Source organism: Propithecus coquereli, unplaced genomic scaffold (assembly GCF_000956105.1).
Source record: "Propithecus coquereli isolate 6110/MARCELLA unplaced genomic scaffold, Pcoq_1.0 Scaffold2914, whole genome shotgun sequence".
NCBI classification, from domain to species: Eukaryota; Metazoa; Chordata; class Mammalia; order Primates; family Indriidae; genus Propithecus; species Propithecus coquereli.
Window position 1 is genome coordinate 56,934 of NW_012148524.1, and position 27,201 is coordinate 84,134.

A 27,201-nucleotide genomic window follows, 5' to 3' on the forward strand; every position below is an offset into this window, starting at 1 on the left:
ATCCTGAAATAATTCAGTAAATTCACCCTTTGAGCACAGACCCCTAACTATCTCACAGTCAAACTTTGGAACACACACCCTCAAAGAGTTGAGAAACTTTACAGCTTGAACATGAACCTCCAAAAAAATAAAAAAGACAAAATGCTTTGAACACACACCCTCAGAGAATTTAAAGACCTCACCCCTTGAATGAAGATTTCCAAATATCTCAGACTCAAACTTGGGATATAAAATACACTAAAATTTCAGATACTTTATACCTTGCATACAGATCCTCAAAGTATTCACAGAACTCACACCCTGAACACTCACTCTGTATTAATCAGATTAAACACTGGGACACAGCCCAAAGATTTCAGAGACCTTACACCATTAACTCAAGTATCTCAGACTCACATGAGTCATAGACTCTCAAAGAGCTAAGAAACCTGATACCCAACCATAGACCCATAATCACCTCGGACTCAAACCTTAAGATAGACCTTCAAAGAATTTGAGAACTCACTCTCTGAGCACAGATCCCTAAATATCTCAGACTTAAATTGTGGAACCTAGTTCCTCAAAGAGTTCAGAAACATCATTTATGAACATGGACCTCCACATACCTCAGACAAAAATCTGGGAAACAGACCATCAAAATTTCAAGACCTCACTCCTTGAACACAGACTTAAATGCCTTAGACATAAATTTGGGGCAGAGGCCCTCTAAAATTTCAGAGACCTTATACGTCAATTAAAAAATCCAAGTACCTCAGATTCAAATCTTACAATACAGACCTTCAAAATTTCAGAGATGTTGCACACTGAACATTGACTCACAATTTCAGACTTAAACTTTGGGATACAGACCTCAAAGAGTTCAGAGATCTCACACTCTGATCATGAATTCCAAACACCTCAAACAAAAATCTTGGAGCATATTAAGCCATGTACAGAAAGACAAATATCACATGTTCTCACTCATATGTGGGAGCTAAAAAACAAACAAAAAAACAAACAAACGAACAAAGTTGATCTCATGGATGTAGAGAGTAGAATGGTGGTTACCAGAGGCTGAGAAAGGTAGTGGGGCAGGGGGATGAAGAGATGTCAGTTAATGGGTACAAACATACAGTTAGAGAGAGGGAATAAGTTCTAGTGTTCGATAGCATAGTAGGGGGACTATAGTTATCAGTAATTTGTCATATATTCAAAATAGCAAAAAGAGAAGATTTGGAATGTTCTTTAGCACAAACAAATGATAAATGTTCGAGGTTATGGATATCCTAATTACCTTGATTTGATCATTACACATTATATGTATATATCAAAATATCACATATACCCCATAAACATGTACTATTATTTTGTATCAATTTTTAATTTCAAAATATTAAGGGGGTACAAATGTTTTTGTTACATGGATACCTTTTATAACGCTTAAGTCAGGGCTTTTAGTGTGTCCATCACCTGAATAGTGTTCATTGTACCTTAAGGGTAGGTTTTTACCCCTCCCTTCCTCCCCTGCCCCTTTCTTGATTTCCAATGAACTTTACATCTCTTTGTACCCATGTGTGCTCATTGATTAGCTCCCAATTATTAGAGAGTACATGTGGTGTTTGCTTTTCCATTCCTGAGATACTTCACTTAGGAAAATGGTCTCCAGTTCCACCCAAGTTGCTGTAAAAGGCATTATTTCGTCCCTTTTTATGGCTGAGTAGTACTCCATGGTGTGTGTGTGTGTGTGTGTGTGTGTATGTGTGTGTGTGTATACACTACATTTTCTTAATCCACTCATGATATTTTGTATCAATTTTTAAAAAAGATTTAAAAAATTAAAATAAAAAAGTCTTGGAGTGTAGCCACTGAAAGTGTTCAAGGACCATACTCATTGAGTGCCTCAACCTAAACTTGGGACACAGGCCCTCTAAAATTATAGACACCTCACGTCTTGAATACAGATCCCCATATATCTCTTATTTAAACCTTACAAAACAGACTTCAAAGATTTCAGAGACCTTGCACCCCAAACACAGGTAAAGTATTCAAAGGCTTTATACTTTCAATACTGATCCCACATAACTAAGATTCAAATCTAGGGACCCATAAATCATAAATATCTGGATAAATGTAATAGATGATTCTTCTCTTGGGTTCTTTAAAATATGTTTAATGCTTAAAAGTAAAATTTATAAATTCAACAAGAAGACTTAAAAATCCTAAATATTTATGCATCTAACACAGGAGCACCCAGATACATAAAGCAAATCCTACTCGATCTAAACAAAATGATAAACACCAATGCCATAATAACCAGGGAATTCAACACTCCACTAAAAGAACTGGACAGATCCTTCAAATAGAAACTAAACAAAGAAATAACGGACTTAAACAGAACTCTAGTACAAATGGGACTAACAGATATTTACAGAACATTCTACCTCCAAAATACTGAATATATGTTCTTCTCATTAGCTCATGGAACTTTCTCTAAAATTGATGACATCCTAAGCCACAAAACAGGTCTCAGCAAATTAAAAAAATAGAAATTATACAATGCATCTTTTCAGACCAGATGGAATAAAATTAGAAATCAATTCCAACAGAAACATTCATCTCAACACAAGGTCATAGAAACTTAAGAACCTATTGATGAATGATAGTTGGGTCAAGGAGAAGATAAAGATGGAAATCAAAAGATTCCTTGAACTAAATGATAGTGGGGAAACAAGTTATCAAAATATGTAAGATACAGCAAAAGCAGTCCTGAGAGGAAAACTCATAGCCTTAAAGTCACATCCAAAAGTCAGAAAGACTACGAATCAACAATCTAATGAATAATTTCAAGGAACTGGAAGAGGAAGAGCAAAACAATTCTAAACCCAGCAGAAGAAAAGGAATAATCAAGCTCAGAGCAGAACTAAATGAAATCGAGAATAAAAGAACTATACAGAAGATTAATGAAACAAAAAGTTGGTTCTTTGAAAAGATAAACAAAATTGACAGGCTTATTGCTATATTAACCATAAGCACAAAGGAAAGGACATTAATAAGCTCCATCAGAAATGAAAAAGGAGAAATCACAACTTATATGATGGAAATACAAAACATCATCTTTGAATATTATAAAAACCTTCATGCCCATAAACTTGAAAAAGTGGAGGAAATGGACAAATTCTTGGAAACACACAACCTCCCTAGGCTCAATCACAAAGAAATAGAACTCCTGAACAGACCAATATCAAGCACCGAAATTGAAGCAGCAATCAAAATTCTTCCAAAAAAAAAAAAGGCCTGGACCAGATAGTTTCACACCCAAATTCTACCAAATCTACAAAGAACTAATACCTATACTGCAGAAATTATTCCATAACATTGAGAAGGAAGGAATCCTCCTCAATGCATTCTATGAAGCCAATATCACCTTGGTACCAAAGCAAGGAAAGGATACAACAAAAAAAGAAAACTACACACCGATATCTCTAACGAATATAAATGCAAAAATTCTCAATAAAATCTTAGCAAACCAAATTCAACTGCACATCAAAAAGTAATTCACCACAACCAAGTGGTCTTCATCCCACAGATGCAAGGATGGTTCAATGTACAAAAATCTATCAGTGTAATTCACGACGTAAATAGAAGCAAACACAAAGACTGTATGATCGTCTCATAGATGCAGAAAAAGCATTTGACAAAATTCAGTACGCTTTTATGAGAAGAACTCTTAAGAAAATAGGCATAGATGGGACATACCTCAAAATTATTAACCATATACGACAAATCCACAGCCAACATCATACTGAATGGGGAAAAGTTGAAAGCATTTCTGCTTAGAATTGGAACCAGACAAGGTTGCCCACTATCACCACTTCTATTCAACATAGTGCTATAAGTCCTAGCTAGAGCAATCAGACAAGAGAAGGACATCAAGGGTATCTGAGTGGGAAAGAAGAGGTCGAACTGTTGTTCTTTGCTGATGATATGGTCTTATGTCTAGAAAACCACGAAGATTCAACCAAGAGACTCCTGAAATTGATAAATAAATTTAGCAAAATCTCAGGTTGCAAAATCAATGTACACAAATCAGTAGCTTTCATATACACCAACAACAGTCAGGCTGAGAATCAAATCAAAGATGCAGTACCTTTCACAATAGTAACAAAGAAAATAAAATGCCTGGGAATATATTTAACTAAGGAAGTGAAAGACCTTTACAGGGAGAACTATGAAATACTGAGGAAAGAAATCACAGAGGATGTAAACAGATGGAAAAACATTATGCTCATGGATCGGCAGAATCAACATTGTTAAAATGTCTATACTACCCGCAGTGATTTACAGATTCAATGCAATCCCCATTAAAATACCAACGTTACTTTTTGCAGACCTAGAAAAAATAATTCTATGCTTCATGTGGAACCAGAAAAGACTCCTAATAGCCAATGCAACCTTATGTAATAAGAACAAATGGGGAGGCATCACTTTACCAGACTTCAAGCTACATATACTACAAAGCTATAGTAAGCAAAACTGCATGGTACTGACACAAAAACAGAGACAGATCTATGGATCAGAACAGAGAAGCCAGATATGAATCCATTGCTATCTGATCTTTGACAAAGCAGGCAAAAACATACATTGGGGAAAAGAATCCCTATTCAATAAATGGTGCTGGGAAATTTGGATAGCCACATGTAGAAGGCTGAAACAGGATCCGCACCTCTCACCACTCACAAAATTAATTCACAATGGATAACAGACTTAAAGCTAAGGCATGAAACTATAAGAATTCTAGAAGAAAATGTTGGAAAAACTCTTATAGGCATCAGCTTAGGCAGTATAAAAATTATTTACATAGCTTTTACACCGTATCATGTATTATAAGTAATCTAGAGATGATTTAAAGTATACAAGAGGATGTGCACAGGTTATATACAAATACTACATCATTTTATATAAGGGACTTGAGCATCTGCTAATTTTGATGTCCACAGGGGTCCTGAAACCAATTTCCCATGGATACTGAGAGATGACTATACACATAAGGATATAGTCACAATCACAATTGATATATTAAAATGGAATACTGAAAGTTTTAAATAGCCCAAAACAAGGCAGGAAAGGTAAAACAGAGGAATGAAAAAACAGAAGGAACAAATAGAAAACAAATAATAAAATGGTAGGTCTAAATCGAAATATATCAATAATAAATTATATTTAAATAGTCTAAACACACCAGTTAAAAGAGATTGTCAAAATAAGTTAGAAACCATGACCTAACTATATGCTGTCTGCAAATATAATGATATAGGTAGGATAGAAGCAAAAGGATGGCTGGTTTCAGTGTGGATATACACACAGCTAGAAGAAGTAACACCTCCATCACCACAAGAAAAATGCTGGACAAACTGCAAATTAAATACTTTTCTTGAAATCATCAGGGAAATGAGTTTTCTGGGGAAACAACTAACTTGAAATCCAGAGAGACAGATATGAATAGGCAGACACAGCACCACAAAATTAAGGTAGAAATTTCTAATAAATTGCTACGGGCTGAGTGTGGGCTAGTGTGAGAGTGTGAAGTCCATGGTAGTTTTGTACCTGCTAGCAGGCTTTTCCCCTAGCAACCCCAGCAGGCCCTGACAGGGAAGGCTGGGGAGAATCCTGAGGAAGGCAGACAGCAGCCACTGTTGAAATTCCACCCAGCCCAGTTTCTTCAATCCCCCATATAGAATAAAAGCCTTAATTCGCAGACTGAAGAAAATCTGTTGTCTGAGGTCACTGGTGGAAATCCATCGCAATTGGGAGAAAATATGAAAGCCATGATTGAAACTGTACCCAGGCCCATCTTACCTAGTTGTAGTAATGTAACCAGTGGCTTCAGATTAAGACTTTTTGCTCTGAAAGGGAGACAGAGGAAATGCATTTGGATAGAGTTTGGCAATGGCTGCTGTTCTCTTCTCCTTGCCAGCACCATGGGAGAACTTTCTCTGGATTCTCTGTGTGAGCCTAGTGCCTGAGTCCTGTGTCTTCCTGCAGGTGCCAATCTCTCTCCAGATTTTGGGATGGCATTTACCCTATGACCTCAGTTCTCTGAAAAGTCTAAGAAAAATCATTAATTTGAAGTTTATTCAGCTATTTTTCTTGGATGGGATAGGAGCAACATCTTTCCAGCTTTCCATCTCTGAACTTCTTGTGTCATGTAGAATGTGTATATTTAAGATTATAGGAAATTGCCAAACTGTTTTCCAGAGTGGCTGTACAATTTTGCATTCATTCTGGCAACATATGAGAGATCCAGTAGTTCTATATTCTTACTCATACTTGGTATTATCAGTATTTTTTTCTTTTAGTGATTCAAATAGGTGTGTAATGGTATCTCTTGTGGTTGTAATGTGCATTTCCCAAATGACCAGTGATACTGTACACCTTTTCATGTGCTAATTTTCCATCTGTATATTCTCTTTGGTTTAGTGACTATGACTTTTGCCAATTTATAAATTCGGTTGTATGTTTTCTTGTTTAGTGAGTTCTTTATATTTTCTGGACAGAAGCGTTTAGTGAGGTATATGATCTGCAAATGTTTTCTCCTAGTTTGTAGTTGTCTTTTTTAAAAGTTAGTATTTTATTGCTTTAAGGACATTGAAGAGTCCTCATGAAAATTCAAACGTAAGATAGCATTTTATAATATACATGCATCCTCAAAATCATAGCCTAATCCTCCTTATTCTTGTATACAGAAGCCAATTACTTTGTCTTTGACATTTTTAAGATACCCTGAACAGAGAGTCAAGTGATTTGAAGTTCTAAGGTCAGAATGCTAGGCAGCAATATCTTTGACCTTGTAGAGAAAAGATTATATCAATTCAAATTAATGATCTTGTATGATAGAGGGAAAGACCTTAATTATAAAGAGAAACTAATGGATTTTCATTTATTGAAGCCTGAATTAGGCTTCTATTTCCATCTTACATTTTTAATGATTAAGTCTGATGGTTGAAGAATCATACTCAAAGGAATCCAGGGGTTCTATAGAGGATCCTCAGAAGCTGCGTCAGAGATTCAGAGCTCAGGAACAAAGAGGATGAACTTCTGGCCTCTCCTCTTTGGCTTAGCTTAAAGCACAGTGGCTCTAATTTTTTATTATTAGGTTTAGATACATTTTTTGTTGAATAACATTTTTATTTTGAAATGATTTTAGATTTACATCACAGTTGCAAAGATAATACAGAAAGATCCCATATACTCTTCACTCAGATTCACCTAATGTTAACATCTAATATAACCATAGTACATTTGTCAAAACTAAGAAAATAACATTAGTGATATACTACTAACTATATACTTTATTCATAAAATTAATTTTCCCACAAATATTCTTTTAAATGTTCCAGGATACAAAATTGCATCTAGAGAAACTTTTCATTCTCTTAACAGTGTCCTTCACAAAGCAAAAATTTTAAATTTTTATGAAGTCTGATTTATCAATTTTTTCTTTTATGAATTGTGCTTTTGGTGTCATGTCTAAGAAGTCATTGACAAACCCAAGGTTTCCTAAGTATTTTTGGAAAAGATTTATAGTTTTAAATTTTATATTTAGATACATGGTCCATTTTGTGTTAATTTTTGTATATGGTATGAGGTTTAAGTAGATATTAATTTTTGTTGCATATGACTGTCCAATTTTCCCCATATGATTTATTGATGATAATATTCTTTATCAATTAAATTGTTTTTGCACCTTTGTCCAAAACCAACTGGTCATATTTGTGTGGGTCAACTTCTGGACTCTATTCTATTTCATTGATCTATGTGTCTTGATTAATGATACTTTATAAAATCTAATAGCTCAGCATCCAGACCTTTGTTTCTAAATACCATTTCTCAATAAAAGGAATCAGGAACTGTGGGAAAATGGCTGATTCTAGAGCAGAAAGTGATGCGTGTCATATCAAAAGTGCACAGGAGCCAATCTGAAAGAGATCCCAATGGCTAAGTTGAAGCAATTTGAGTCACAAAATACATAGCAATTGTATTGGAATAGAGCTCAAAAAATAAAAAAAAAAAACATGAATCCATACTGATACAAATGATTGAATAAATAAATAAATGGAGAAGGAACAAATCTTCATTACAGAAGAATTCCAAATAAAAATGTAGAAGGAATGAGTGAAATAGAAAATCACTATTAGAATAGCACAATAGTACTAATTGCTCTAGGCAAGGTCCATGGATTAATACTATAATCAGAGGCCTAAACTTTAAGGAGAAAAAGGATATTTGCATAGCCTCAAAGTATTTCCCACCAAATATTTACTAGTTACTGTAGAGATTTTAATGTATTCTCTTATATTCTTCCCTCCAGGAGTTGAAGCTTAATTCTCCTCCCCTTGGGTGTGAACTGGATTTAGTTATACATTTCTAATGAACAGAGTATGGAAAGAGAAAAACAGTAATTTTATAGTGGAGAAACTTGATACACACCATCTTAACTAAGTGATCAAGGTTAACATCTCCAGTAAGAAGTCCTATCATATAACTTCTGATATGATGTGATGAGAAGGGCACTTCACCTCAATAGTATTCTTACCCAAAAGCCATTATCCTAGTCCAATCATAAGAAAATATTAACACATTAACTGCCATGTGTGTTGTATTTAACTCATGCTAGTTTTGAGCCTGGGGCCTCCTGAAGCATATGTAACTCACATCTCTTCACCTTGGGAGCTGCAAGAACTATTTTTTAAGTTGCATATAACTCATGCACAGAAAATAATAAAAAATAACAAATTTTTCATTAGATTAGAAAGGATTATTTTTTTTGAAGTTTTTATTCTATTTTTGTAATAAAACACCACGGACCCAAGGAAAAAAATTTTTTTCTAGTGTGGCAGTTAGTGTGTTAAACACAAATTGAGGGACTGTCTAAAAATTACCTGATAAGTATTAAAGAGACAAGACAAGTACTTTGAAGAAAGCCAGGTAGTGTGATTCCTTGAATTTTCTTCTTTTCCAAAACTACATTACTATTCTAATCTTTTGCTTTTCCTTATAAATTTTAGAATCGACCTGTCTATATATATAAAATATCCTGATAGGAATTTTATTAGTATTGTGTTCAATCTACATGTCAATTTGAAGATAATTGACTTCTTTACTATGTTGGATTTTCAAATCCATGAACACAGTATGCATTTCCATTTATTTAGGCCCTCTTTGATTTCTTTGATCAGTGTCTTATAGTTTTCAACATACAGATCCTATACATATTTTATGAGATTCATATCTAAGTATGTCAATGTTTTCAATGATTGTAAATTTTTTTAAAAAATTCAGTTTCCAATGGTACGTTGTTAGTGTATAGAAATCCAATTGATTTTTGTGTGTTGATCTTGTATATTGCTGCCTTGCTAAACTCATTTGTTAGTTGTAAAAGGTTTTTTTTTAATTCCTTCATATTTTCTATGTAGACAATCATGTTATCTGCAGATAGGGTGTTTTTTTCCTTCCTTTTCAACCTGAATGCCTTATATTTCTTTTTTTCTTGTCTTATTACACTGGCTAAGACATCCAGCATGATATCAAATAGGAGTGGTTAGAGTGGAAATATTTGTCTTGTTTCTGATCTTTGGAGGAAAGCATTTAGTCTTTCACTATCAAATACAATGTTAACTGCAGGTTTTTTGCAGATAATCTTTACAAGTTGAGAAAATTTCCTTCTAGTCCTACTTTGCTGAAAGTTTTTATCATGAATGGATGCTGTATTTTGTCAAATGCTTCTTCTATATCAATTGATATGATCAAGTGGTTTTTCTTCTTTAGACTACTCATATGGCAGATTACACTGATTAATTTTTGAATATTGAATTAGCCTTGCATTCCTGGAATACACCTACCTTGGTTGTGGTATATTATTATTATTGATAGATTCGATTTGCTAATATTTTGTTGAGAATTTTTACAATTATTTTAATGACAATCCTAAGAATCCCAAATATTTATCCATTTCATAAAAGATCTACGAAATACCTGAATCTAAAGCTGATAGAATTGCAAGAAGAAATAGACAAACCCACAATTCAAGTCTGAAATTTTATTATAATATCCCTTTCTCAATAACTGATAGAACATGTAGGCAGAAAATCAGCAAGGATACAATACAAAAATAATCTGAAAGACACAAACTACCAAGGCTCACTCAAGAAGAAATAGATGACCCAAATAACCCTCTATCTATTAAAGAAATTGAAATTGAAGTTTAAAAATGTTCCCACAAAGGGCCAAGTGCAGTGGCTAATGCCTATAATCCCAGCACTATGGGAGGCTGAGGAAGGAGGATCAATTGAAGCCAGGAGTTCAAGACCAACCTGGTCAACATAGTGAAATCCTGCCTATACAAAAAAATAAAAGAATTATCCAGGTGTGATGGGGCATGCCTGTAGTCCCAGCTACTTGGAAGGCTGAGGAGGGAGGATCACTGGAGCCCAGGAGTTCAAGGTTATAATGATCTATGATCAAGCTACTTCACTCAAGCCTGAGCGACAGCAAGACCCTGTCTCTAAAAAAACAAATGTTCCCACAAAGAAAAATCCAAGCCCAGATGGCACATCAATGAGGAATTCTACTAAATATTTAAGCAAGAAATAATACCAATTCTACACAAAATCCTCTAGAATATTGATGAGAAAAGAATACTCATTCTATGAGGCCAGAATCCTTGATTCCAAAACCAGGCAAAGATATTAATAGAAAAGGAAACTACAGATCAATATCCCTCATAAATATAGATGTAAACATTCTAAACAAAATTTTAACAAATTGAATCCAACAGTACATTAAAAGGATAATACATCATGATGGAATGGAATTTATTTCAGGAATGCAGGCTGGTTTAATATTTGAAAATCAATCAATAATATTCACCATATTAGTAAGCCAAAAATATGATTATCTCAATTGATGCAGAATGTTGAATGCTTTTGCACTAAGACCAGGAACAAGATGGAGATGTCCACTCTCACCATGCATATTCAACACTGCATTGGAGGTTCTAGGCAGTGTAATCAGAAAAGAAAAAGAAAACAGAGTAATGGCCAACCTAGAATTTTCTACCCAGCAAAACTAAGCTTTATCGATGAGAGAGAAATAAAGACAAGCAATCACTGATGGAATTTGCGAAGACCAGGCCTGCCCCATAGGAAGTACTCAGACCTGCATTATATACTGAACAGCGCAATAGACACTCACCAAAGTAAAATCACTCAAGAGTTAAAGTCCAGAACCTGGATTCCACAATGGTCTGAGAGGTAAAACAAAACAATAAGAATTTATCCAACAAATGAACAGAAATATACCCCAAATATCAATTTTCTCAATAAATGTGAATGGCTTGAATTGTCCTCTGAAGAGACATAGGCTGGTGGGGTGGATAAAACTTCATAAGCCAAGTATCAGCTGTCTACAGGAAATGCATCTAAACCACAAAGATGCTTTCAGACTCAAGGTCAAGGGATGGAAAACAACCTTCCAGGCAAATGAAACCAAAAGAAAGTGGGAGTAGCTATACTTATTTCAGATAACATAAGCTTTAAAATAGCAAAAGTAAGGAAGGACAAAGATGGTCACTATATAATGGTGAATGGAAAAATTCAACAAGAAGACTTAACAATTCTTAATATTTATGCACCCAACTCAGGAGCACCCAGATACATAAAGCAAACTCTGTTTGATCTAAATAGGATGATAAACAGTAATGCAATAGTAGCTGGGAATTTCAACACTGCACTGACTGAACAGGACAGATCTTCCAAGCAGAAAATAAGCAAAGAAATAATGGACTTAAACAGAGTTCTAGAACAAAAGAGTCTAACAGACATCTACAGACCATTCCACCCAAATAAAGCCAAATATACATTCTTCTCATGGGCCCATGGAACTTTCTCCAAAATTGATTACATTCTAGGCCACAAATCAGACCTCAACAAATTTAAAAAAATAGAAATGATACCATATATCTTCTCAGACCACAGTGGTATAAAATTAGAGTCCACTTCCAACAGAAACACTCACCACTTCACAAAGCCATGGAAATTAAACAATCTATTGCTGAATGACTATTGGGTCAAGGAGTAGATACAGGGGGAAATCAAAAGATTCTTCGAACTAAATGATAATGGGGACACAAGGTATCAAAATATGTGGGATACAGCAAAAGCATTCCTGAGAGGAAAACTAACAGCATTAAATGCTCACATCCAAAAAACAGAAAGCTCAAAAATCAACAAACTAATAAACCATCTCAAAGAACTGGAAGAGGAGGAGAAAATTAATTCTAAACCAAGCATAAGAAAAGAAATAACTAAGATCAGAGCAGAACTAAATGGAATTGAGAATAAAAGAACTATACAGAAGATCAATAAAACCAAAAGCTGGTTTTTTGAAAAGATAAACAAAATTGACAGCCCTCTTGCCAGATTGACAAGAACTAGAAAGGAAAGGACTCTAATAAACTCAATTAGAAATGAAAAAGGAAAGGTCACCACGGACATCAGGGAAATACAAAACATTATCTTTGAATACTATAAAAACCTATATGCCCCCAAACTACATAATGTGTAGGAAATGGACAAATTCTTGGAAACATACAATCTCCCCAAGTTCAACCAGGAGGAAACAGAATCCCTGAACAGACCAATATCCAGCACAGAAATTGGAGTAGCAATTAAAAATCTTCCAACAAGTCCGGGCGCGGTGGCTCACGCCTGTAATCCTAGCACTCTGGGAGGCCGAGGCGGGCGGATTGTTTGAGCTCAGGAGTTCAAGACCAGCCTGAGTAAGAGCGAGACCCTGTCTTCACTAAAAATAGAAAGAAATTAATCGGACAACTAAAAATATATAGAAAAAATTAGCCGGGCATGGTGGTGCATGCCTGTAGTCCCAGCTACTCTGGAGGCTGAGGCAGAAGGATCGCTTGAGCCCAGGAGTTTGAGGTTGCTATGAGCTAGGCTGATGCCACGGCACTCTAGCCCAGGCAAAAAGAGTGAGACTCTGTCTCAAAAAAAAAAAAAAATCTTCCAACAAGGAAAAGTCCTGGACCAGATGGGTTCACGCCGAATTTTAGCAAACATACAAAGAAGAACTCATACCTATACTTCAGAAATTATTCCACAACATTGAGAAAGATAGTATTCTCCTCAACTCATTCTAGGAAGCCAATATCACCTTGATACCAAAGCCAGGAAAGGACACAACAACAACAAAAAAAGAAAACTACACACCAATATCCCTCATAAATATAGATGCAAAATTCCTCAACAAAATTTTAGCAAATCGAATCCAATAGCACATGAAAACAATAATTCCTCATGACCAGGTGGACTTTATCCCAGAGATGCCAGGCTGGTTCAACAGATGCAAATCTATAAATGCAATTCACTATATAAATAAAAGCAAGAACAAAGACCATATGACTCTCTCAACAGATGCAGAAAAAGCATGTGACAACATCCAGCACACCCTTATGATAAAAACTCTTAACAAAATAGGCATGTAAAGAACATACCTTAAAATTATTAAGGCCATATATGATAAACCCACAGCCAATATCATATTGAATAGGGAAAAATTGAAAACATTCCCACTTAGAACTGGAACCAGACAAGGTTGCCCACTATCTCCACTTCTATTCAACATAGTGCTGGAAGTCCTTTCCAGAGCAATTAGACAAGAGAGGAGAATTAAGGGCATCAAATCGGGGCAGAAGAGATCAAACTCTCACTCTTTGCCGATGATATGATGTTATATCTAGAATACCCCAAGGATTCAACCAAGAGACTCCTGGAATTGATAAATGAATTCAGTAAAGTCTCAGGATACAAAATCAATACACACAAATCAGTGGCATTCATGTACACCAATAATAGTCAAGCCGAAAGTCAAATAAAAAATGCAGCACCTTTCACGATAGCTTCAAAGAAAATTAAATACGTAGGAATATATTTAACAAAAGAGGTGAGAGACATACATAGGGAGAACTACAAAACATTGAGAAAAGAAATTGTAGAAGATGTAAACAGATGAAAAAATCTACCATGCTCATGGATTGGCAGAATCAATATTGTTAAAATGTCCATACCATTTAAAGTAATCTACAGAACTAATGTAATCCCTATCAAAGTACCATCATCATTCTTTACAGATCTAGAAAAAATAATTATATGCTTTGTCTGGAACTAGAGAAGACCTTGTATAGCCAAAGCAATCTTAAGGAAAAAGAACAAATTGGGAGGCATCAGTCTGCCAGACTTCAATCTTTACTACAAGGCTACAGTAACCAAAACAGCATGGTACTGGCACAAGAACAGAACATATAGACCTTTGGAACAGGACTGAGAACCCAGATATGAAACCATCTGCATATTGTCATCTAATCTTTGACAAAGCAGACAAAAATATACACTGGGGAAAAGAATCTCTACTCAATAAATGGTGGTGCTGGGAAAACTGGATAACCACATGCAGAAGATTGAAACTGGATCCCCACCTCTCACCTCTCACAAAAATTAACTCATGATGGATAAGAGAGTTAAACCTAAGGCATTAAACCTTAAGAATTCTAGAAGAAAATGTTGGGAAGACTCTTTTAGACATCGGCCTCGGCAAAGAATTTATGAAGATGACCCCTAAAGCAATCATAGCAGCAACACAAATAAATAAATGAGACCTGAATAAATTAAAAAGCTTCTGCGCAGCCAAGGAAACTATCATTAGAGCAAATAGACAACCTACAGAATGGGAGAAAGTATTTGCTTTCTAGACATCAGATAAAGGGCTGATAACAGGAATCTATATAGAACTTAAAAAAATTAAACAACCCCATCAATAAATGGGCAAAGGACATGAACAGAAACTTTTCAAAAGAAGACAGAATAATGGCCAGCAAACATATAAAAAATGCTCAACATCTCTAATCATTAGGGAAATGAAAATCAAAACCACAATGAGATATTACCTAACTCCAGTGAGAACGGCCTTTATCAAAAATCCGAAACAACAAATGCTGGCATGGATATGGAGAGATAGGAATACTCTTACACTGCTGATGGGACTGCAAATTAGTACAACCCCTGTGGAAAATAATTTGGAGATACCTCAAAGAGATAAAAATAGAAATACCATTTGATCCAGCAATCCCGCTACTAGGCATCTATCTAAAGGAATAAAAGACATTCTATAATAAAGACATCTGCACTCGAATGTTTATGGCAGCACAATTCACTATTGAAAGGATGTGGAAACAACCCAAATGCCCATCAATATATGAGTGGATTAATAAAATGTGGTATATGTATACCATGGAATATTACTCAATTACAAAAAACAATGGTTATCTAGCACCTCTTATATTATCCTGGATAGAGCTTTAGCCCATCTTTCGAAGTGAGGTATCACAAGAATGAAAAAACAAGCACCACATGTACTTGCCATCAAATTGGTACTAACTGATGAACACTAAGGTGCTCCTGTGGAAGTAATACTCATTGGGTGTTGGTCAGGTGGGAGGTGGGTAGTGGGGGTGGGTAAACTCACAACTAATGGATGCAGTGCACGCTGTATGGGGGAAGGGCATGCCTCTAGCCCTGGCTTGGGTGAGGCAAAGTCATTACTTGTAACCAAAATGTTTGTACCCCCATAATATCCTGAAATAAAAAAAAAGAAATTGGGAAAAAAAGAAAGGAAAAAGAAATAAAAGGCATCCAGAGTGGAAATAAAGAAGCAAAACTGCCTATGTACAAATGACATGGTTGTTTATATAGAAAATATAATGAAATCTGGCCGGGTGCGGTGGCTCACGCCTGTAATCCTAGCACTCTGGGAGACTGAGGCAGGTGGATCGCTCAAGGTCAGGAGTTCGAGACAAGCCTGAACAAAAGCGAGACCCCGTCTCTACTAAAAAAAATAGAAAGAAATGATCTGGACAACTAAAAATATATATATAGAAAACATTAGCTGGGCATTGTGGCACATGTCTGTAGTCCCAGCTACTCGGGAGGCTGAGGCAGGAGGATTGCTTGAGCCCAGGAGTTTGAGGTTGCTGTGAGCTAGGCTGACGCCATGGCACTCTAGCCCGGGAAACAGAGCCAGACTCTGTCGCAAAAAAAAAGGAAAAAGAAAATATAATGAAATCTAATAAAAATAATTAAAAACTACTAAAACCAACATGCAAGTTTAGTAAAGTTGCAGGATACAAACTCAGTATAAAGAAATCAATTGTATTTCTATCTACCAGCAACACACAATAAAAATTGAAATGAAAACAATACCATTTACAATAGTATAAAACATACGAAAAGTAGAGATAAACCTGACGAAAAAAGTGAAAGATTTGTATACTGAAAACTATTTAATACAAAATATCGTGGAGAGAAATTAAGACCTAAATGAATATAGAGATATATCTTGTTCATGGGTCTCAATAATCAATATTATTAAGATGTCAATTTTCCTCAAATTGATCTATAAATTTAATGCATTCCCAATCAAAATTCCTGCAGGCTTTTTTAAAGGTAGAAATTGACAAGCTGATTCTATAATTCAAATGGAAATGCAAATGACCAAGAGTAGCGAAAACAAGATTTCAAGAATTGTTACAAAACTACATCACAATAGTGTGGCACTGGCATAAAGATAGACAAATAGATTAACACAACACAGAGAGTCCAGAAATAAACTCACATGTATATGAACAACTAATTTTTGGCAAAGGTATACAGGCAGAGACATAAGAACCAGCAAAGGCCAGCATGAGCAAGGTACTCTCACCAATTATCTGACTACCAGAGAAAACATGCACAAGAGGAAACTTGTCCAAGAGAAAGAAGTCCAAAGCCAGATGAGCCCTCTAGCACAGGAGAGAAGCCTGAACACCATCAGTGAAGACTGAGGTGACAAGAACAATTAGAAAATAGTGCTCAGTTGGCACAGAAAGGCAAACCTGGTGGCTTCTGTATAAGGAGGAGGGAATAAGAAGGGCAACTCCTTCTGATGGTGGAGCTGCCAAGGGCAGAACCTTCCTTTCTCTCCACTTGCTTCAGGTGAACCATCCAGATATGCTGACACTAAGTAATAGCTATCTGAATATATATGAGTATGTGTGCAAGCAACTGAATGTGCATGAGTGGTATTTGAAGGAGTTCACAGGAGTCAAAGTTTAAAATGACACACTTTGTCAATCAGATTCATGGGAATTCTCCTTTGCAATCACGAAAACTTCCTTCACGTTTATCAGTCAGTGATTTAGAAATATCACCTCACAGAATATTTATATACACAATCTATTCATGTACTTATCATGCTCAAGGGACACCAAAGAAAAGATCCCCCTCTGACCCACAGCCTCCAGCCCCAGTCCCAGTGGCCTCTACAGTTTGCAAACACACTTCCAAGAGTTAGTGCACAATGTTCCTCCTGCCAATCCTGCATCCTGCACATGTGGGCACTTATGCCACACCACTTTTCATGGATGGTGCTCATGGGATTGCTAAGCTCCTCCTTGAGCTGAGGGATTCAAAGGAACTAGTGGATCCATGAGGTGGCACGATGTAAAGAAACTAGCAAAGGCAGTGGAATCAGAAAGACACAGGTTTAATTCCAGGAATACCTTGCCAGAGGGTGTGTTATTGGACAAGTTGTGCATACTCTCAAGCCCTGTTTCTTCATGTATGAAGTTTTTCCTTAAGAAATAATTAAGGAAGTGGGCAGGGAATGTGTAAGATAAATATATGGAAATATATGCACCAAAATGACAAATAGAAGAGAGGTTTTAATGAATGCTGGAATTCCAGAGTTGTTTCTCAATTCTCCTTTTTCTGATTTTGTGGATTTTCTATGAGCATGAATTACTTGAATAACAATGTTCGACCTTATTATTTATCAAAAATGCAAATTCAAATACTAGTGTGTTATTTTCTTGCATCAAATAGCAGAAAAATAATTCATGTTATCCCCCAAATTGCAAGGGTAGAAAAAAAATGGGCCTTTTTGTACACAAACTGAAATATAAAATGGTTTTTCATATCTTAGAATCATCTAGCAATACACATTTAAAACCTTTAAATCCCCCATTTTATTTTCACCCAGCAATCCAATTTCCAGGAATAGGCACTAAGAAAATATGAAAATAGTATGCTGTAGTATAAGTATATAAGATGTTCATTCCAATTTTACTTACAATAGCAAAAAGACCATGAACAATCTGTGTATAAACACATACACACACACACACATCTGTTTAAAACAAATGTAGGGTCACACCATATAGTACTCTACAGCTTTTTCATATCATTTAACATTAATTAATGGACGTGATTCTATATCAATATTTATTAATTTATCTAATTCTTTGATGGCTACAAAAATCTCATTGTCCAGCTTTACTGCAATTCATATGAGCAAATGCATTGCTGAACATACAGGTACTTTGTGTTTTCACTGTTGCAACTGTCGTGTATATACTGCAGTCTACTTGGATGAATATGCCATTAGGATGAGTCCTAGAAGGGAGACTGCCAGAAAAGGATGCTTAGTGCATTACTAATTGAGAGATACTGAGTGTTGGGAGTTTCTTATAAACCTCTAAACCTACTCCCTCCTCCCACTAAAGAGGTGGAGATGGGTGGCACAAGCTGTTGGGACTCAGCCTGCTCCCCGTCTCATACAACCGAGCTACATCCTCTATTGCTTTTCTGTCCAAGGCTGACCATTGGGATTCCCTCCATCTGTGGGTGGGGATGGTGATTGTGGGCAGTAACTCTCCCAGGTCTGGCCCATCCACAGGCCCACAGGGGCAGTACCCCAAGCCTGGAGAGGGCCAGACTGGGAAGCACTCCTACCCCACCACCACCACCACGACCTCCCTCTGGAGCATATACCCGCAATGAGCACCTGAACCCAAATCCTTCCCTCCCTCAGGTATTGAAAAGGGGCCTGGGCCATCTCCCCCTGGCCCCCACCTCACAGTATGGCCTGATGTCTGCACATCACCACTCACAGATGGCCCAGGCAGTGTTTTCCACATTTCCCCCAACAGGATTCTGGACAGTCTGAATAGAGCTCACATGCAGTCTTGGCCCAGGGTGGGACACTGACACCTGCTCCACTCCAGACGGGGCACAGTTATCTGTCCCCATTCTTGATTATCACCTCTGACCATGGCAAATGGGTAAACAAAGGATCTCTTTTTCCCCTGCTATGGTGAGGGAGGAGGGGAGGAGGAGTGACAAGAGGGGATGCCTTGGGGCTCTCCTCAGTGGTCCTAGAAACAATACTCTTACTGTCAGGTGTTAATTCTATCAAGAATTAGGTAACTTTATACTAGGATTTATTTTATTTTATTTATTTATTTATTTATTTATTTTTTTGAGACGGAGTCTCACTGTGTTGCCCGGGCTACAGTGCCGTGGCGTCATCCTAGCTCACAGCAACCTCAAACTCCTGGGCTCAAGCGATCCTCCTGCCTCAGCCTCCCGAGTAGCTGGGACTACAGGCATGTGCCACCATGCCCGGCTAACTTTTTCTATATATTTTTGGTTGTCCAATTAATTTCTTTCTATTTTTAGTAGAGACGGGGTCTCGCTCTTGCTCAGGCTGGTTTCGAACTCCTGAGCTCAAACAATCCGCCCGCCTCGGCCTCCCAGAGTGCTAGGATTACAGGCATGAGCCACCGCGCCCGGCCTCATACTAGGATTTAAAGAATAATGACAAGACAGCGAAACTGGTCAATTCTTACTGATTGGATTATTTGTAAGGAGCAGATGTTACTTGTGTCATAAAACAAAATGAAAGTAACATCTATAACCATCACAATGATCCAAACAAGGGCTTGGGAGTAGCTACCCATCCTTAGTCAGAGTGCCTGCTCTGCACTAATGTTGCCTGAGGATGAGGTTCCCCAGGAAGGCTTATGGTGCTGGACAAATCAGCGTTTCTTCTTCAGTTCAGAATCCAAGCTCTCATACAGAAAAGACCTTACCTCCCTTCTAACTCCTTCACAGTGTCCTGGAGAAACTTGATCCTATGCAGAGAACATAGCATCTGCCAACAGACAAACACCAAAGTCAGGGATACAGATAGCCTTTCCAAGAGATAACAGAAAACTACTAAGAGCTAATGAAAGTGCTTTACCTGAGGAGAAACAAGAAGCTGGGACTAGAGCCCACAGTTTATACTGATTGCAGATTGTGAGAACTCAGTCTCTCAATAAATCTTTATTTCATCCACATAAAGATCTGTTGTAGGAGCAACTCCTGCTTAGATATTAAAAGTGGTTATCCCTGATTGGTGAGATCAAGGAAGAATTATATATTGTTTACATTTGGCTCTACATTGATTGACTCTTATCTTCGGGAGAAAGGGGGAGGGAGAAGGGGGGAGGGGGAAGAGGCAGTGAGAGACAGATTTGGCAATTCTACTTTTGCCACAGGGGATCTTTCTAACTCTCAAAGAATGTGTGTTTCTCTAAAGGTAACCTGCTGAGTCTGGGAATGATCCTAGACATGCAAGGACAGACAGGTTTGTATCTGGTGGGGGGGTTAGATGGGAGGACAGGGATGGGGAGGGAAAGCTCCATTCTGTCCTATAGGCAACCATCTACCTTTGCCTAAAGCAGGAACAGTGGGCTTCTGACCTCCCCCCGCCTTCCCCCATCCCACACCTTCTCTGATCACAGAGCACCAGACCACCTAGGTGATGGTGAAGCTCTTTGAGGTGCACTAGGTGCAGCAGACCTACAACGCCAAGGACTACATTTTATCTGCTGGGTTGCCCTTGGAGAACTATTTGTCTTTGGAGCCCTAGAACACGATGGCTGTGAGAACAAAGCACACTTACTCTCCGAGAGGAAGGTTGGTGGTCTGGTAGCCTTGGTGATCTTTTCCAAAGCCTCCCTCTTCTTTTGGGATCATGTCGCACACACACAATGCTGCATAACTGTTTCAAGTTAATAACTTAAAGTGAGCAGCACCACCGTGACAGGAAACAGTATTTAGCATTGGTCTTTGATGGCCAGCTATATTTCATTTTCAAGTGTGCCATAATTTACTTATAGAACAAGTCCATGACCATGCTGTTATAAATTAAGCTACTTTGGAAGTCCCATGTATCTAAATATTTGTTCACATTGTTAAAGGAAAAAAAACTATTCAATGGTACTTGTTAAAGTACACTAAGGCAGACTTTATTCAGGACCATGGAGATAAGTATAGGGACCAGTGGGGGAGAGGTATTGGGCTCAACTCTGAATACAGCATGGGCCAGTGGGAGCAGGGTGGGGGTCAGTGGATGGAAAATCACTCAGAGGAAACATCAGGGGTCAGGGGGATTCTGGCTAAACTGACCTAACAGGATTCTTGCTGAAGACAGACCAGAGGGATCAGACATTGCCTGCAGGGTGGTGCTGGGTGAGGGACCTGATCAGATATCGAGTGGGATCAGATATGAAGGATGATCAGCTATTACGGATGCGGGCTTCTTGCTAAACTGACTTAGCAGAGTTCTTACAACTAGCTTTTACAAGGTAGTGCACAGATGGGCCTCACAGAAGATTCAGGAACCTGACATAAAGATTGACCAAACAAAGAATCTTTGTTAACATTCAAGACAGTTTCCTTAACATTAAAGTCCTAGAAGTAGAAATGCAGGGTCACAGGATTTGTGCAATTTTAAGGCTCATTTATGTATTTGGCTTTACCCATCCTTTTTACATTTTTCTGGATTCCTACCATGCTTAAAATAGCTTTGCACTCTCTCAGAACCTAACATTTTCATACATCTCTGGGGAGACTAAAGACTTTCTCGAGGGCCACTGAAGTAGCAGCATTGAGAAGAAAATTTAGAAGGTAAATTAGTAGGTGAAATGCAGGTCTGGGAACATTCCTAAACACACAAAGACATACAATTTTGGAGGAGGGGGGAAAAGCAAGGTACAAACCTTTTCCAGCACTGGGAAGGCCACGCCCTCACCCACATGGGGCGGAGCCTCTATGCGATGCGGGAGGAATGGAAAGACAGCCCACGTGACACATCACATTGCGCAGGCGCACGGGAGCCCGCGCATTTTGGGGCTTCGGGATTGGCTGGTGGAGCTGACTCCACAGAGGTGGTGCCTCGGCTGTAACGGTAGGTAACTGCTGTTTCTGTTCCCTTCCTGATTCTTTACCAGGCTCTTTACTGTCTCGTAGCAAGTGTAAGTGAGAACCGGTGTGAGTGAGTGAGCATGTGGGCTTTGGGCAGGTCTGGCAGCACGATTGGTGAATTGGGGGAGGAAGGGTCTCGAGGTTGTCCTCCTCACAGTCGGCGACGCCGCCGTAGGCTTCGTTACTGTGGTGAAGACGGGACAGGGGAGGAAGGTAGGCCAAAGACGGGAGAGGGCCAGCTGAAGTTGGCGTGGGTTTCGAGGGGGTACACTATTGAGGTATTTGAGTCCCGGAATCATATGAAACCGCCAACAGAGGAACAGATCTGGGGGCTTCAGTGGGTTCCTGGTGGGGGAGGGGCGGGGGCCCCAGCGAGTGCGCAAGCGCCTGTGTCAGTGTGCGTGCCCACTGTACGCCTTCCCATAAGCCTATGCGCACCTCGTGGTGAACGCCGCGGAGTTGAGCAGGTTCGGGTAACGTCTCTCCGGTCTCAATTCTTGCTCGCTGACTGAGACTCAGCTGGTAGGCCCACAGATCAGTCCCTCTGGGAGTTTAAGTGTGAGAGTGGGTGTGCGGAGGAGCCAACGGGCTTCGGTCGGATTGTCGGGCGGATTGTCGGCGCAGTCTGGGGCCTGAGGGGGGGGCTCCGGGTCGTCGTCGTCCTCCTCACAGGCGGCGACGCCGCCATGGGCCTTGTTCTCGTGATAGGGCTGGGACAAGGGAGGAGAGGGGCAGTGGAGGGGAGGGATCAGGTGAAGGTGGGACAAAAACTTGGGGATACTTTTTGAGGTATCTTTGAGTCCTGGGGGCACCTGAAACTGCTGACAGGACAGATTTCAGAGTCCTCAGTGGGGACCTGGGGAGGGGAGGCAGAGCTGGCCTTGGCTGTATATTACGAAATCTCTTCATAATTTTGTTTGTGAAATTAAATCTCTTTAGGAAAGCCCCCCATTTTTTTTTTGAGACAGAGCCTCGCTCTGTTGCCCCGGGTCGAATGCAGTGTCGTCATCGTAGCTCACAGCAACCTCCAATTCCTGGGCTCAAGCGATCCTCTTGCTTCAGCCTCCCGAGTAGCTGGGACTGCAGGCGCGCGCCGAGATGCCCGGCTAATTTTTCTATTTTTAGTAGAGAGTGGGTTTCACTCTTGCTCAGGCTGGTCTCGATCTCCTGAGCTCAAGCGATCCTCCCACCTCAGCCTCTCATAGTGCTAGGATTACAGGCGTGAGCCACCGTGCCCGGCCGGCCCCCAGTTTTTTTTTATTCTTATTTTTTTTACTGTTTATTTTTTTGAGACAAGAGTCTCACTCTGTTGCCCGGGCTAGAGTGCGGTGTCGTCAGCCTAGCTCACAGCAGCCTCAAAGTCCTGGGCTCAAGTGATCTTCCTACCTCAGCCTCCCGAGTAGCTGGGACTACAGGCATGCGCCACCATGCCCGGCTAATTTTTTCTGTGTATTTTTAGATGTCCAGCTAATTGCCTTCTATTTTTAGTGGAGACAGGGTCTCGCTCTTGCTCAGGCTGGTCTCGAACTCCTGAGCTCAAACGATCCTCCCCCCCCCCCAGAGCTAGGATTACAGGCGTAAGCCGCCGTGCCCGGCCTGCCCCCCCCCCCGTTTTTTATTTAGTACTTAGAGGTCATTTTTCTGCGAAGTTGGTTGTGAGAGAAACACAGGGATTTGCAAATAGCCTTATTTTATGCTATTGGAAAACAGGAATAGTTATTATTTAACTCAGGACTTATTTTGGAAATATCACCAAAAGTTAAAAAAAAAAAAAAGTTACAGTCAGCGGGTGGCTGTGGAAATAGTCAAGCATAATTATTTTTGGTTGTTGCAGTTTTCAGGTCACGATTTTCTAATTGCTGCCTGGAAAATGATCAGACGTGTGCGATCAAAATCCAGAGGAAGAGGAGATGGTGAGGAATCTTCCAGTGTGGCTGAAACTGTGGCTGTGAGTACTTCAACATCTTATTTTCATTTGCAGAAATTTATTTTTCTGGAAAAATTCAAAAAAGTTGTTGAACCAGTACAGATTTGTTGTATAAAGGACTTCCCTGCTGAAAATGGTTGAAAACTGAATCCCATGAATAAAATACTGAGCAAAGAGCCTTATGTTCTGGTGTTGTCTGCATATATATGTTGTTATGAGCCTAGCAGTAGTCCTTATGACTTCCCTGTCATGCTTATTAATAAATAACACAACCCAAAGAAGATTAAAATGGTTTCCAGAATTATCAGTCCTTCCAGGTAACTCCTTTCTTAGAGTGTTTTCTGTATAGGAAGAGTAATTTTTAATCTTCAGAGTACCTACAGAAAAGAGGATAGGAAAAACTTTTTCAGACTTACTTGTGATTAGTTATCACCACATAGTATGTGTATTTGTGACTTCTCTTGCCATAGTATTAATAACAGTACTCTTTACTATTTGCATCTACCCTCCCCAAGGCCCAAAAGCCCAGTGAAAATCAAGAGGAACCACCAACTGAGAGTCAGGAAGTTGAACCTGGAGTAGAGGGAGAAGGAGGAGTACCCGTGGTTGACAACGAAGAGAGTATGGAGAAACATTTTGTATTTCATGTATGATTATATGCTAGTAACAGGAATGAATAAACCATTCCCTGAAAATTGGCTGGAAACCTGTTTGGTGTAGTTTGCAGCTGACTGTAGTCCCTCTCTATGATAAGTTTTCTCTTTAACATTTTATCTATACTGTATCTTAAGAGTTATTTGGCATGCTTGGAAAATACAGTCCTTGCCAAGATTTCTACATTAGCAAACCAGTGGAAACTACATTAAATTTATGCAAAATTGTAAAATATTTCACTAGTTGAACATAGTCGTCTTGGGATATTGTTTTCTGGGCTAAGTCATTGCATCAAAAGTTGGAGCAAACCTAGATGTATTATGGTTAGCTTTTACATTGCAATTTTTTGAAAATTTCATAATATAAATAAAAATTGAAATCATTTCTTAATTACTGTTAAAAGTCTTCAATACTTTTGTCTTCCTGAACCATAATCTATTTGTCATATATTCCTTTATTTTTTTAATTATCATGTTCAGGTAATTTATCATTGAGAAAACATTATCTTATATAAAGTCTATTGGCAGTTTTGTCAGTCGGTCTAGTAATATCCTTTATAGCATTTGTTTTTCCTGATCCAGGATCCATTCCAAGATCACCCATGGCATTTAGTTGTCATTTATCTCTGGTCTCCTTTAACCTGGAAGGGTTCCTCAGTCTTTCTTTGTCTTTCATGACATTGACTGCCAGAGTCCAAACCAGTTTTATAAAATGTTCCCTAATTTGGGTTTGTCTCATGTTACTATTGTTAAAGACTTTTTTCCACTCATTTATTGGGACGTACTAGGTACCAGGTAGTGTACTAGGTACTGGGGATATAAATACAAATGAGAGAGTGATTTCTGTCTTGAGCTCACAATCTGGTTGGGGAAATTCTTGTAAACTACTGATCTAATGAGATAATTTCAATAACAGAAATATATGTAGGTTATGAACATGACAACTAAGTTGTCTTAAACTGCCTTAGGAAAAGAAAAGCTTCATAGAGGAGGTAATATTTGAGGACCTCAACTTGCCCATTTTCTAGCAGAAAATTCCAATGCTCATTGCATTCTTATTCTTAATTACACTTGTTAGGATACTGCCCTACAGAGCTTTATTTAATAATACTGATTTATGGTTTACTGCTTATATTAATGACTTTTTATTTATAGTAGAACTCAAATTGGAAGGTGATGCCCCGGAAATGGTTCTGGAAAAGACTGGAGGTGAGCGTGGAGATGGTCCTGATGTGAAAGCGAAGCCGCCTCCTCCTAATCCGGAGTAAGCTAAAGTTCCGGAAGCAGGTATGTTATTCATTCAGAATGGGAGTCATGGGGTTAACTCTTTTCTATAGTATATTGTACTTTAGTAACAAGTCTCACATACAAATATTGTTTGAAAGGTAGTTTAGACACCAAATACTTGATTCAAAGACAGTGTCGGGGAAAAATAATTAGGTCAAAGTCATGTTGTAAAATTACAAAACATGAAAGTTTTATAATTTTGGAGAAGTCTTTTGAAACTCAAGGCAAGTGACCAAATGCTTTTTAAAGTATATAAACTATTTAACCTATACCAGTAGTAATTGGATGTCTGAACAATACAATAGTATTGTTTCTTTAATTTGCCAGAATTGTTTATCAAAATCACTTTTTTTTTTTTTTTTGAGACAGTCTCGCTTTGTTGCCCGGGCTAGAGTGAGTGCTGTGGCGTCAGCCTAGCTCACAGCAACCTCAAACTCCTGGGCTCAAGCAATCCTTCTGCCTCAGCCTCCCAAGTAGCTGGGACTACAGGCATGTGCAACCATGCCCGGCTAATTTTTTCTGTCTATATATATTTTTAGTTGTCCAGATCATTTCTTTCTATTTTTTAGTAGAGACGGGGTCTCGCTCTTGCTCAGGCTGGTCTCGAACTCCTGAGCTCAAACAATCCGCCCGCCTCGGCCTCCCAGAGTGCTAGGATTACAGGCGTGAGCCACCGTGCCCGGTCTATCAAAATCACTTTTACACACGAAAAAATGAGATGGATCTGTATGTTTATCACCTAAACCATGACACTCCTGAGAGTGAAAGAGAGTGCTGTGAATACTTATGCCAGGACAATAGGTGCCAATGGATTGAATGGCCACCCTACTATATAAATAGACCACATAAAGGTTGAACTAGATCAGTGAATTGTTTTTGCATTAAAGAGACAAACCAAATGAAATGCTGTTCTTTGACCTTTTTAGTTAAGCAATTCCAAGTGTGACATAATTATTTTAGCTAATATATAATTAGTACAGTATTCCAAGTCAGTACATTTGAATGACTGTATTTGCTTGCTTATTTGTGTTGCTTCTTCAAGTTTATTTTTTTTTTTAAACTGAAATCACTGGTCATTTTTCCTCTCTATTTAAAATTATCCTTAAATGGGCTTATAGAATTTAATCTGTTCTGGGTTTGAGAAGTCTTTGTTTTCTCATAC

The 27,201-nt window shown here is 38.4% G+C and overlaps 1 protein-coding gene across 1 annotated transcript; it reads left to right on the forward strand.

The window, feature by feature from the left end:
- Positions 1 to 24,042: 24,042 nt before the first annotated feature.
- Positions 24,043 to 26,020, forward strand: PAGE4 (P antigen family, member 4 (prostate associated)). Its single transcript, XM_012648700.1, has 3 exons — positions 24,043 to 24,120; positions 24,624 to 24,720; positions 25,908 to 26,020. Exons 1-3 carry the CDS (start codon positions 24,043 to 24,045, stop codon positions 26,018 to 26,020), a joined length of 288 nt encoding a protein of 95 aa, XP_012504154.1.
- The last annotated feature ends 1,181 nt before the right edge of the window (positions 26,021 to 27,201 follow it).